At 49.7% G+C, this 11,992-nt stretch overlaps 2 protein-coding genes across 3 annotated transcripts; both read left to right on the plus strand.

Moving 5' to 3' along the window:
* The first annotated feature begins 4,286 nt into the window (after positions 1 to 4,286).
* Positions 4,287 to 7,690, plus strand: LOC120712541 (keratin-associated protein 5-9-like). 2 transcript variants are annotated; one of them, XM_039998341.1, is made up of 5 exons: positions 4,287 to 4,685; positions 5,460 to 5,512; positions 6,168 to 6,212; positions 6,311 to 6,355; positions 6,938 to 7,690. In XM_039998341.1, exons 1-5 carry the CDS (start codon positions 4,575 to 4,577, stop codon positions 7,506 to 7,508), a joined length of 825 nt encoding a protein of 274 aa, XP_039854275.1. In that variant the 5' UTR covers positions 4,287 to 4,574; the 3' UTR covers positions 7,509 to 7,690. The 2 variants fall into 2 exon arrangements, with proteins under 2 accessions (XP_039854275.1, XP_039854276.1); XM_039998342.1 differs by lacking the exon at positions 4,287 to 4,685 and adding an exon at positions 4,692 to 5,099.
* A 2,688-nt stretch (positions 7,691 to 10,378) lies between these two features.
* Positions 10,379 to 11,520, plus strand: LOC120639213. The gene has a single exon (XM_039915204.1). It carries the CDS (start codon positions 10,739 to 10,741, stop codon positions 11,180 to 11,182), a length of 444 nt encoding a protein of 147 aa, XP_039771138.1. The 5' UTR covers positions 10,379 to 10,738; the 3' UTR covers positions 11,183 to 11,520.
* The last annotated feature ends 472 nt before the right edge of the window (positions 11,521 to 11,992 follow it).

Below are 11,992 nucleotides of genomic sequence, written 5' to 3' on the forward strand. Positions count from 1 at the left end.
TTAGGGCGACTCAAGGGTGATTTGATTTGATTTCAGATGGAAAATGGTTAATCGGTGTGTGCTCGAATGGGGTGGCATCGGACTCCTTTATTAATGTAATAGATTTGAGTAGTTGTAAATTTCACAATATTTAGTTTGGAGCATATCTTCATGTCATTTCTTTTGACATACTGTATATACTATACACCCTAGAAACTGCGCCCTCCGAGCGTCTGCCTTTCCGTGAGCCGACGCGTGTCCCGCGATGCCAAAAAAAGGAAAAAGCGCGCGGAGAGAGGCGCCCGACGCGGGTCCTAGAATCGTTGTCACCAGCTGCCGCGGGTCGTCGCCTGTGCTGGAGGCCACCGCACAATACTTTCTAAACGATCTACGATCTGAAACATGCTAGACCCTGCCATGCTAGTGAGTGATCTGCATATGTGTGTGTCCCTGTTGAAAATCAGTCGCATTAGCGGAAGTATTATATGGGCGTGTTTGGAAGATTTCATTGCGGCTTCAGCTTCGCCTTTTCCATGCAAAACGAGACAATGCAGCTTGAAGTCGATCGGTTTGTAAATTGGGGTAAAGATAAACTAGAGGCTAGATAAAACCATTATTTTTACTGCACCCGTTCCGACTTCACCCGTGAAATCATTTTGGAAGAGCTCAACTGCCGCTGCGCATGATCACGGGAACTCAGATAGAGAGAGGATCCAATGACAAGTCACATCGAGGTTGTTCGGTTCTTCTATAGCCGCCTAAAGTGTCCTTTAGCATGGAGGGGGCAATTCACCCATGGTGATTATGGAGTACCAACAATGGTCCTAGAAGCTGTTGCTTCCCAAGACCTTCATATTTGGCATGCTTTTTTTGGAATTGCTGGGTCAAACAATGACCTTAATGTGCTCAACAACTCCCCACTGTTTTTTGATGCATTGAGAGGAGAAGCCCCTCAAGTTCAGTTTTCAGTCAATGGAAATGAATATAGTACAGGTTACTACCTAGCTGATGGCATATATCTAGAGTGGGCAGCCTTCATGAAAACAATACCTCTTCCCCAAATAGAGAAGCATAAGTTGTTTGCCAAGTACCAAGAAGGAGCTAGGAAAAATGTAGAGCATGCTTTTGGGGTGTTGCAGTCCCGGTTTACCATTGTTCGTCGGCCTGCACGACTATGGAAGCGCAAGAGTGTTGGGAGGATCATGCTAGCTTGTGTCATTCTCCATAATATGATAGTAGAAGATGAGAAAGAGGAGGCTACAATTCACATTGATTTGAATGAGCAACCAGGGGCATCATTGGCCCTACCTCCTGAAGTGAATGTTGGTGACAATTTATGTTTTGCTGATGTGATGCGTCGAAAAGCTGCTATTCGTGCTCGTCCACAGCATACCCAACTTAAAAATGATATGATTGAGCACATTTGGCATAGGTTTGGAAATAGGAATCCAAATTAATCATTGGTAAGATACTTGTATATGCATATGCTTGAATTCATTTTCCCTTTAACTTTAATCATCAACATGATATCTTATAGGGACTTCATTTCAGGATACCATGCTATATGGTGATTGCTGTGGGTGCTGCTATATATAGGTAAGCATTCAGCTTCTTATGTTATTTACTTTAGTTTGAGAATACTATGCTCTTGTTTGAGAATATATCTGTAAGTTTGGATTGATCAAATATTTATCCCTGCTTGTTTTGCTCTTTTATACAGTGACTCCAAGTCTGTTGATGCAAATGAAAATGGGTTGGCTGCTCTTTTGTAGTGAAGATGCAACTATGATGTGGTGTCTATCGCTTATTAGATAAATAATTTTCTGTTCTACTTGACGGTTTGCATGTCGGAAATAATTTTGGTTAATGTCTTTTTAATAACACTTATGTAATGTGTGTCGTGATGATATTTGGCACATGAACTTATCTGTATGGTTTCATATTGTGTTCTTTGGGCCACAAAGATATAGACCACAGCTGATGATGAGAATGTACCAGCATTAATTGCTTGAATATTTAATACAGCTGTTCTCTTAGCCGATCTGTTAGTCAAGCTATTGTACGAGTCGGCTATATGCTGCTGGTGTATGAGGTGGCACTGCTATCCAGCCAGCTGCTGGCTGAATTATAATCCTTGCTCTTAGCTTTTTTTTTTGAGAGAACCGGGATTTCATTTCACATCTAAAGGTTTATATTGCAACTCTTACAAACACACCCTTGGAAAAAGAAAAATTACATTTTGGTCCACCCAAGGGCCTCCCGGTCGTCTTCGTCACCGGCGCAAGGAGCCGCCCCTCGACGCTCCACCACCACCCCAAAGGTTGGAAGATGAAGCCGTCAAGGCTGCAGCTTGAAGCCAAAGCCCATCTCGATGAAGAAACGAAGTTTTTGACTGCCTCACCGAGTAGCACGCCAAAATCATCGACGTGCCGTAGATCCACTGAACGCACAAGCAGGAATTGATGACCGCCGGCCATCTCAATGCCGAGGAACTTGGGACTTGACGCCACAAGCACCGCCGACAGCTCGAAATCACCGGACGACAAAGCAACCGACAGGGGAGAAAGGGCACCCAAACAGTTGCAAAGAAACCACCCACCCGATTCCTCAGGAAAGCGGTAGATTAACCTCCCTGAATCCTCACCGGAGTTGACCACGACCATAGAAGCAACCCCAGAGAAGAGAAAGGAGGGACAAAAGAACTCACCGAGATCTAGCGGAACCCTAGATCGGCGAGGACGCACCGCACCAGCCCGTCGCCGCTGCCAGAACGCAGCGCCGGTTGTACTTTGCGGACACCACCTGGATTCACCGAGCTCCTCGCCGTCGTCGACAAGGCGAAGAAACTAAACCCTAGACTATCTACTAGGTCTAAAGGTATGTACACCGGCCATCGATCCCGCGGCTCCTCTCCACCTCCGGCACCGGAACGATCGCCGGACGCGAGGAGGAGCCGGCGAGATCGACGCCGGGATCGAAATCGCCTCTCCGCCGCCCTTCTCAACTGTAGCAAGGGGAACGCGGAAGGGGAAACGGCTTCCCATCCTTGCTCTTAGCTGGTCATGTGGGCTCGGTTAACTGCATGCATGGGCTACTACTCCCCGCCCGTGGCCCATGAAGGCAGGAGGAGGCTCAAGATGCGTTGGGTTTGGGCTGTCGCCAACCGTCTCTCTCTCATCGGGTTCCAACGACCCAGCCCAGCCCGAAAAAGAAAAAGAACCCGTCCTGACACGTGGACAAAGCTCCCACGAACAGTGTCAGTGTGACTGTGTCCGTCGGTCACGTCACCAGAACCCGTCCTGACACGTGGACAAAGCTCCCACGAACAGTGTCAGTGTGACTGTCCGTCGGTCACGTCACCTCCAGATAACGTTTGGTTTTGCCCCCCTCAGGAAAAAAAAGAATGTTCTTTTCAAAAAAAAGGAAAAAAAAAAGAATGATAGGCTGCGAGGTGCGGTTTGCGACCCGCAACCTGCACCTCCGCGCACGCTCCGCGGTCGAACGGGAGCACGGGCGGCGGCCGGCGGGCATGGGCGTTGGCATGGCATCCGAGGAGGAGCGGCGGAGCCCCCGTTCCCACGAGGAGGATCGGGATCCCCGACGCGTCACCCGCCAACCATCACACTCGTCGTCGGACAACAAGATCACCCACGGCCTGTGCGGCGGCAGGGCTCCCCCACAGACCCCACCCCACACCCCGCCGGGCAGGCGCGCTGAGCCCTCACGTGGCCGCTGGCCGCTGGCCCGCTCGGTCCTGGCCGGGCGTCAGTGGCGGCAGGCGAGGCCGGGCCAATCCTTGCGGCCGCAACCAAAGCCGGTGGGCGGTGGCTGCTCATGCGGCTGCTGCCTTGCCTGCTGGTAGTGGTAGTCTGGTAGAGAAAAATGGTGAGGTGAAGTGAAGCTCGTAGCTGCCGTCTCGGCTCGCCTTCAGTTCCGTCTCGGCTCGTAGCTAGCCAAGGATCGACCGACCCAGGGCCAGGTAGGCCGCCGTTTCGGAGTGAGAGCTGGCTCAGGAGTTGGAAGCTTGAGCCAGCGGCCGAAGCGGCTGCCGCCTTGCCGGAAAAACAAAAGAAGGCGCCGTGGTCTCTGTTTGGTTGGGGCATTATTTCAGCTCGCATTCCCGGATGAGGCTCTGCGTAGGCGAAGCGATGGCACGTACTGTGGTGCCACCGAAGAGAAGAGAAAGCACTTGTTAATTTTTTCTGAGAACGGCGAATCTTGAAGGGATTGAAGATGTAACCCCTGGGTCCGGCGCTGTACTGCTACTGCCGCTGCTAATCATGAGCCACTGCTAGCTCGCGCGAGCTGCCGGCCTGGGTCGGGTCGACTCGGCCGGTGCCCACTGCCCACTGCCCAGTGATCCACCCATCCATCCCCGTCCCTACGGCCGCCCCCCGCGCGCCTGCCGTTCCTCTGACCAGCCGCCGCCACCCTGCCTCGCGCTGTCCCTCTCGCGCGCGCACTTGCCCCTGAGCGGCTGAGCCGACCCGCGCGACACGGCCGGGGTGGCGCCCAGCAGGCCATCCATAGCGTAGCTTAGCTAGCGTCGTAGGGTTGGTTTGGCCGTTGGTCGAAAGGTGCCGGCCGAGCCGAGGATGGGGGAGGCGCCGAGGCCCAGGTCGCCGCCGAGGTACCCGGACCTGTGCGGCCGCCGGCGGCTGCAGCTCGAGGTGCAGGTCCTCAACCGGGAGGTCGGCTTCCTCGAGGTACTAGCCCCTTGTCTCTCTTTGTTCCTTCGCTCGCCGGCGGGCGCCCCATGCCTGATTGGGAAGCGCGCGCCGGGACCGGAGCAAAATCTCAGGGAGGACGAGAAAGTTTGTGCTGCGTTCGTGCGTGCGTGAGAGTTCATCCGTGTCGGGTCTCGGGACAGTGCGAGTGGGAGTTGGTCGCGAGGCCCGAGGCGCGACAGGATCCCCTCGGCGGCTGCTCGGACGTGCGTGCCACGCCGTACGGACTAGTATAATGCTTTTGTCACCCATAGCTGTCTTGATCTTTCCAAGATCTTCTCTTCTCTTGTGATGAAAGGAGGCTTTGGCAAGAGAAGGGGAGCAAGCACCGTGAGCCCATGCTGTAATAATCCATCTTAATCAAGCTTGATGCTCGTCATGCATGTGCTTTTCGTAAGTACTAGGATTAGTCACATTCTCCCTAGTTTTTTCCTTCGAAAAAAAATTCTCCTTTAGTTTCTAGTACCTCTCACCTCAGATCTTTGCTGCTGCTTCTTTCTTCAAAAAAAAAAATGTTTGCTGCTGAACGAGCCATGGCGTCGTCGTCTTGCATCGGCACGGCATGGCAATCAATGGGCAGGCAGACGAGCCCGCTCTGCGGCAGGCCTGCAGCGCATTGCTTGCCTTGCCTGCGCTCTTCCATTCATGGCACATGGACGGGGAGCGGAGCTTGCACTTCGCTGCTGCGTCGTGCGGTGCGGCCTGACTGATGCCCGACTGATCAACTGACGGGGACTACTCGCCTTTTTGCAGCAAGAGATGCAGGGCCTCGAGCGGATTCAGCCGGTCTCGCGCTGCTGCAAAGAGTAACGCTATTGTTCTCTCTCCCTCCCTTTCTGCTTTTTTCTTTCTCGTCTCGAGTTGCAACCTCATCGCTGACCTTTTCCTATGATTGTTTGCCTCCGATGGGCAAGCGGCCAGAGTAACCTCCTTCTTGTTCATACTACTTTCATGCTCCATGTCATTGTTTTTTTCTTTAGCATAAAAGACAAGTCAGTGTTATTTTTTTAGAATTGTTGTTCTTGATGATATTTCTTGTTTTTTAAGAAATGTGCAGTTATGGTGATGAAGTCCTAGTAGAATTTGGCTCTTTATTTTTTAAAAGAATAAAATAAGAAAGAAAGAAAGAAATATCTTCTCTTTTGTGGCTAGATATTTCTTGACCCCACACCTTCCCCCTTGATAGGAAACAGCCTCACATGAACTGCGACATGTATACTGTGATTTTCTTGAACTGTTGTGGCTCCGTAATAATTGTATTTTGTCCTGGCGGTCCCATGCTCCAAATTTGGACTGTTCAAACATAGATCAGATTCCATTTGTATTCACATTTGAGGGCAGGCTGGAGGATAAAGGCTAGTAGCAGTATATCAAGAATTAACAGTGCTATGTCTGTGTGTACCCTGATTTACCAATGTTCTGCTCACCAAGTTACTAATGCTTTCAAGTAATTCCTGACAGTGTCACCGAGTTCGTCAGCACGAAGGCCGATCCGATGATACCAGTGTATGAGTTCTTAACTTGATTCTTGCATGTCAGCTAGGTCTTACGTTGATGCTGCTTATCAGTGTCTCTTTTTTTTTTGCTGGCTCTGCTACTTACAGAAGCAAAAGGAAACATGGATCTTGCAGCGTCTATCGTTGGATCAGGTACCTCGTTCTTCCACTGAAAACTATTTTGGACTAATGGACAAGCATATTCAAGCTTTTTAATTGCTTGTTTCAAACTATGAAACACTAGAAATGACACTGATTTTAAGATGTGATGAAGCACTGAACAAGTAAATAAACAATCCATCAATTTCAAGTAGCAGCAAAAGCCATTGCACAGTAATGCTGGGTAATCTGGTGCCGTGTTTCTGCTCGGAATATATATGTAAATTAACATTACTTTTGAATTCAGTAGTATTTATCAAAGAATCGATCCTTTCAAGATTCAAGTTTAGTCTACACTGTTGTTGTAAAACTGAGCTTTCATCGGGTAGTATTAGAATTTAGAACTTAGAAGCAATGGGTAGTACAGCAGCAAAGTGACTCCAGGAGATATGTCGGAAAAAGGTAAAGCTGCTGACATCTGGTATAGTGGTATCTTTAAATCAATTTTGCAGCCTTGGCGAAGCCTATGGCATGTTGTCTTCTCAAAGCTCAAGATGTACCATTTCCATACAGCATTTCCTCATTTCTTGCACAGTTGAACTGTGGCCACCATTCAGACTACGTAATACTGTGCAGATCAAAACTGCGCACATGCTTCTCATGCCTCTGCTGCTGTTGCCACTGCTTGGCGAAGCCCAATGCGCCAGGCTGCTTCGGCTGCTCTTGCTGCGCCTGCCGCGACACGGGGGGCTGCTGCGCGCCGAGCTGCAGCTGTCCGAAGGCCCCTTCGTGCTGCGGCAGCCCCGGCTGCCGCGCCTGCGGGCCTCCCAGCTGCAGCTGCAGCCCGGGCTGCGGCGGCCACTGCCGACCGCCGTGCAGCGGCTGCTGCTCCGGCGACTGCACCTCCGCGGGCGGCCCGCCGTGCTCCTGCCCTCGGCGCTGCGGCTGCCTCGGCGCACTCGGCCGGTGCCTGTCCTCGTGCTGCAGCGGCCTGCGGCGTCCCTGCTGCAAGTGCCAGTCGGCGTGCTGCGAGGGGGAGCCGTCCTGCCGGGGGACGGAAGCCTGCTGCCGCGGCGGCCCGGCGGCGGCGCCGTCGTGCCTGGAGTGCTCCTGCGGCTGCGTGTGCTCCTGCCCCCGGTGCAGGGGAGGGTGCCGGTGCCCGCCGTGCGGTAACAACCCCTGCTGCGCCGGTGGATGCTTGTGCTAGGTACTAGACTAGATTGTTACTGCAGTAGTAGATACTAGCTAGTGTGGTTGTTGCTCTTCTTTTTGTTTTGTGCTGAATTATATATGGCATGTCATGTGGGTGAAACTTTGCTCGTGTGTGTATTCAGTGTAGAGAATCAGCCTGGGAGGCAAATGTTCATCAGATGAAAATTACGGCGTGAATTGCAGGTAGCGTTAAGTGTTTACCACGAGGCATAAATCCCCGGTAAAATTCAGCAGACTGAAACTGAACCATCGAGGCTTTGTTTCGGTGCAGAGAAACTCTAAAACTTGAAAAATACTGCTGCATCACAAAATAAATGACAGTGATGGCCCGAATTAATCTATGAATGTTGCATTCTCCAATGCTTCATTTTCACCTCAAATTTCTGAAACTCCCGGGAGTCAACCGCAATGTCAACGACCCAGGACCGTGTCAACACAGTGCCGTTTTTCAGCTTTTTCTCACGGCGTATCGGCCAATCTCTCTCTCTCTCTCTCTCTCTCTCTCTCTCTCTCTCTCTCTCTCTCTCTCTCTCTCAATGCAACACAACCACCTGCCTCAAAAAAAAAAAAAGCAACACAACCACCGTTTCTAAGCCGCGCCGTACGTTGAGCAACGCGCTTAGCCCGCGGCGCCCGCTCAGGGAGCTCGACTCTGCTCGCCGTGTCCGTGTGCCCTGTGCCCCTGTCCAACCGCCGAGATAACCACGGCCTGGCGACGACCCTGTCCAAGTCTTCTCGTCGTGTCCTACCCTACGCTGAGAGCTCCACGAACCACCAGCAGTTGTAGTGTTGAACCGGTGGCCCTTTGATCATGGTTTACTTTTGAACCGTTTCCAATGCCGAATCAATTCAAATTCAGCATGATCAAGTATTTATAGTAGGTTGTTTTCGGTTTAGTGATCTCGGATGATGGTCTAGAAGAGGTATATTTTTTTTCCAAAATACAATTTATCCGTTAGTGTTCTATTTGGGTCTTATTTATGAAAACATAATAGGCATAACTATAAACATAAAAACACTAAAAAATAAAAATAAATTGGATTAAAATTACTAACAAGTAGAGTACGAATTGATAGGTTTCACTTTTAGTAAATGTTGGAATTTGAATTCCATACTTCAGATTCGAATGTATGTTGAAATCTGTTGTTTGACACTCTTCAAAGAGTTTGATATTCGAACTTTCAAACTTGGATGAAATTTGCCAAATTTGAATCAGTTTGACTTTTCTTCCTGCGTTTTCCTTTCTTTTTCTTTTCTCCTTCCCTCTTTATTATCTTAACCCTAATTTCTTAGAGTTTATCCATGTTCATAATAAGGTGGGTTGTCACAAAAACCACCACCTTTGAAAACCGGCCAAGTTTGTTCGATTTTAACAGTTGGATGGCCACCTTTATCTGATTTTATAGCTAAATGTTAAAAACAGATATAACAGTTGATTAGAGCATGGTTAATAGACTCGCCTACCGGCCGACGTCTCAGGCTCCGGCTCATCCGAGCTGCGGAGCGGGGGGGGGGGGGGGCCCACATCCTTTAGTGCGCTGCTCTGACTTGCGCAGGGAGCAGGAGCCAATGGAAGAACGGGGCAGGCTAAAAAAAAGGCTTACGCCCGCTCGGAGCCGGCGAGTCACCATCAGGGTTTTCCTAACCCGGCCGTTTGCACCGATCCGGCGCCCACCGGTCCAGTTTACCGGACTGATTTGACCGGTTACCGGTAGAAACCGGTCAAATTCAAATTTGAATTCAAAAAACTCAGTTCAACCGGTTTGACCGGTAACCGGTCGGTTTGACTGGTAACCGATCAAATTCAAATTTTTTTTGTTTAAATTCAAATGCCCGCAAAGTATACTAAATAAATATGTGTATAACATAGTTTAGTCTAAATGAACCCTCCAACCCTCTTTTATACTATTTTTTCATTGTATTTATATATTTTTGTATGCACGTTTTTTTGTTTAACTTTAAATCCCCGCAAACTATACTAAATGAACGAAATTTTGAGAAAATTTGACACCATTAGATTCGTCGCACCTTGAAGTATTTTTAGGAATTTTTTGGGAATTTTTCATTTTTTTGAATTTAAATTTAAATTTTGAATTTGGGCCGGTTTGGTACCGACCCAAACCGGAACCGGGCCGGACCGGTTTGACCGGTAACCGGTTCCCACCGGTTAGGTGAACCCTGGTCACGACACGCACGCTTTTTTCTCTCTCCCCCTTTCTCACTCCACATCAGATTTGGCTGACGTGGTATGCTATTTCGCTAGCTGACTGTGTCCTGTAATACTTGCTCTTAGTGTAAAATGAATTTTTCCGTAATAATTCATTTGTCACCCTCTGACGCTCGCGCAAATTTTCTAGCTCCACCCCTGCAACTACAACTATTAAGTTGAAAATGACCGTGCCATATTTTCCACTGCTCTTCAGCTTGGCCAAACAAACTGACGGCCAGGAACTGATCTCCGAATGTTCCAGCCTCCAACGTTTCGGTCCTGTTTAGTTCCCTTCAAAATTCCAAAACTTTACAAGATTCCCCATCACATCGAATGTTTCAACGCATGCATGAAGTATTAAATGTAGCTAAATAAAATAACTAATTACACAGTTAGATTGTAATTTGCGAGACGAATCTTTTGAGCCTAGTTAACCCATGACGGGACAATAATTATCAAATACAAACGAAAGTGCTACAGTGTTTTACACCTAAATCTTTACGCAACTAAACAAGGCCTTCGTTTTCACCTCAAACTCTCTGCCAAGAAGAGTCAACTACTAGTCAAAAAAAGAAGAAGAGTCAACTACGATATAAAATCAACGTCCGATCCAGATCCGAGACCGGATCTACACACCAGTATCCAATTAATCTCTTCCGAACTTTTCATACATGGTTTCGACCAAGCGACGACTGTAACCACGCAGTATAGACTATAGAGTACTATTTCTCGTCTGAAGTTCATGCAACTCCAGCCACTTCTAGAGCCCTAGTAGTATACGTCGAGCGAACGCGCTTATTAGCCCGCGTCGCCGGCGCGCAAGAGCTCGCCGCGGTAACCGCGGCTCGGCGACGACCCCGTCGAGGTCGTCTCGTCTCGTCGTCTTCTACCTTACGCGGCAACATTTTCGCAATGCAACTGAGAATCTGGCACACCGTGTATATAACAGCGGGCATTCGGAGCTCCGATCCTTCACCAACCGCCATCGCGAACTTGGAACCCCAGCGCCCGCCGCAATGGACGTGCCGTTCTTCGTCGCCTTCTCCGCCATCCTCCTCCTCGGCCGGTACCTCCCCTTCGCGCTCCCGGCGAACGCGCGCGCCGCCCTGGCCGACGGCGGCGCGGCGCCGCCCGCCCGCGCCGCCAAGTGCGCCATCTCGGTGGCCGTGGCGGGGCTCGCGCTGCTGGTGTCCGCGCAGCAGTGCGGCGGCCGGCCGCCGCCGCCGCAGCAGCAGTGCCCGGCGGAGGCGGCGATGGAGGCGAGGGCGCTGTGGCTCAACTCCGCCGCGCTCTTCCTCGGGACGCTCCTCGGGGCCGCCGCCGTGGCGCTGCACCCGCCCGCGCGCGCGCCGCCGGCCGTCGAGGTGGCCGTCGAGCACCTGACCAGGGTCACCGAGACCATCGCGATCACCGCGTTCGCGCACGACCTCTGTATCTTCCTCAGGATCTCCAAGGTCTAACAAATTCAAATTGATAGAGTTGCGCGACGGCAGCATCACGAGAATTCATGATGCATGTATAGTAGTTCTGTTCGCTTAATCATCTAGAGGAAGATCAGTGATAATGATGGTCGCCAATGTCATCAAGTGCGATCTGTATCATCCGTCCCTGATAGCACTGCCACTGACCGCGTCGTAGATGAATCATTCGCAAATCATGAAGGTCACTATCGCCTACAGTTTCACCATGATCCACAGAGAACTGTACTACTGGTACAGAAAATTCTGCTTGTATTATCATATCAGAGCGGTTGTTGGCGGCTCAATGATTTTGTTTTTGGACAACAACGTCTGGCGGATCAATGATTGATTGCTGGTGGATTCACTGGATGAAAACGTGGCTCTAAGGCTCTGTTTAGTTACCACCCTATAAACTCCGTAAACGCAAAAAACATCACGTCGAATGTTTCGACACATGCATGGAGTACTAAATGAAGTCTATTTATAAAACTTTTTGTATAGATGAGCTGTAAATCGCGAGACGAATCTAATGAGCCTACTTAATCCATGATTTGCAACAGTGATGCTACAGTAACCATCCGCTAATTATTAAATAATTATGAATTAATTAGCATCATTAGATTCGTCTCGCGATTTACAATCCATCTGTGTAAAAAGTTTTGTAAATAGACTTCATTTAGTACTTCAAATTCGTAAAATTCCATCACAAATTTTTTTTTTCAAAACATCTAAACACGGGCTAAGCTTCCAGCAGCCGCACATTCAAGAGATGATCAGATGACCGTGCGACGGAGTAGGGTAGGGTGGTCA

The sequence above is a fragment of the Panicum virgatum genome, chromosome 6K, assembly GCF_016808335.1.
Source record: "Panicum virgatum strain AP13 chromosome 6K, P.virgatum_v5, whole genome shotgun sequence".
Lineage (NCBI taxonomy): Eukaryota > Viridiplantae > Streptophyta > Magnoliopsida > Poales > Poaceae > Panicum > Panicum virgatum.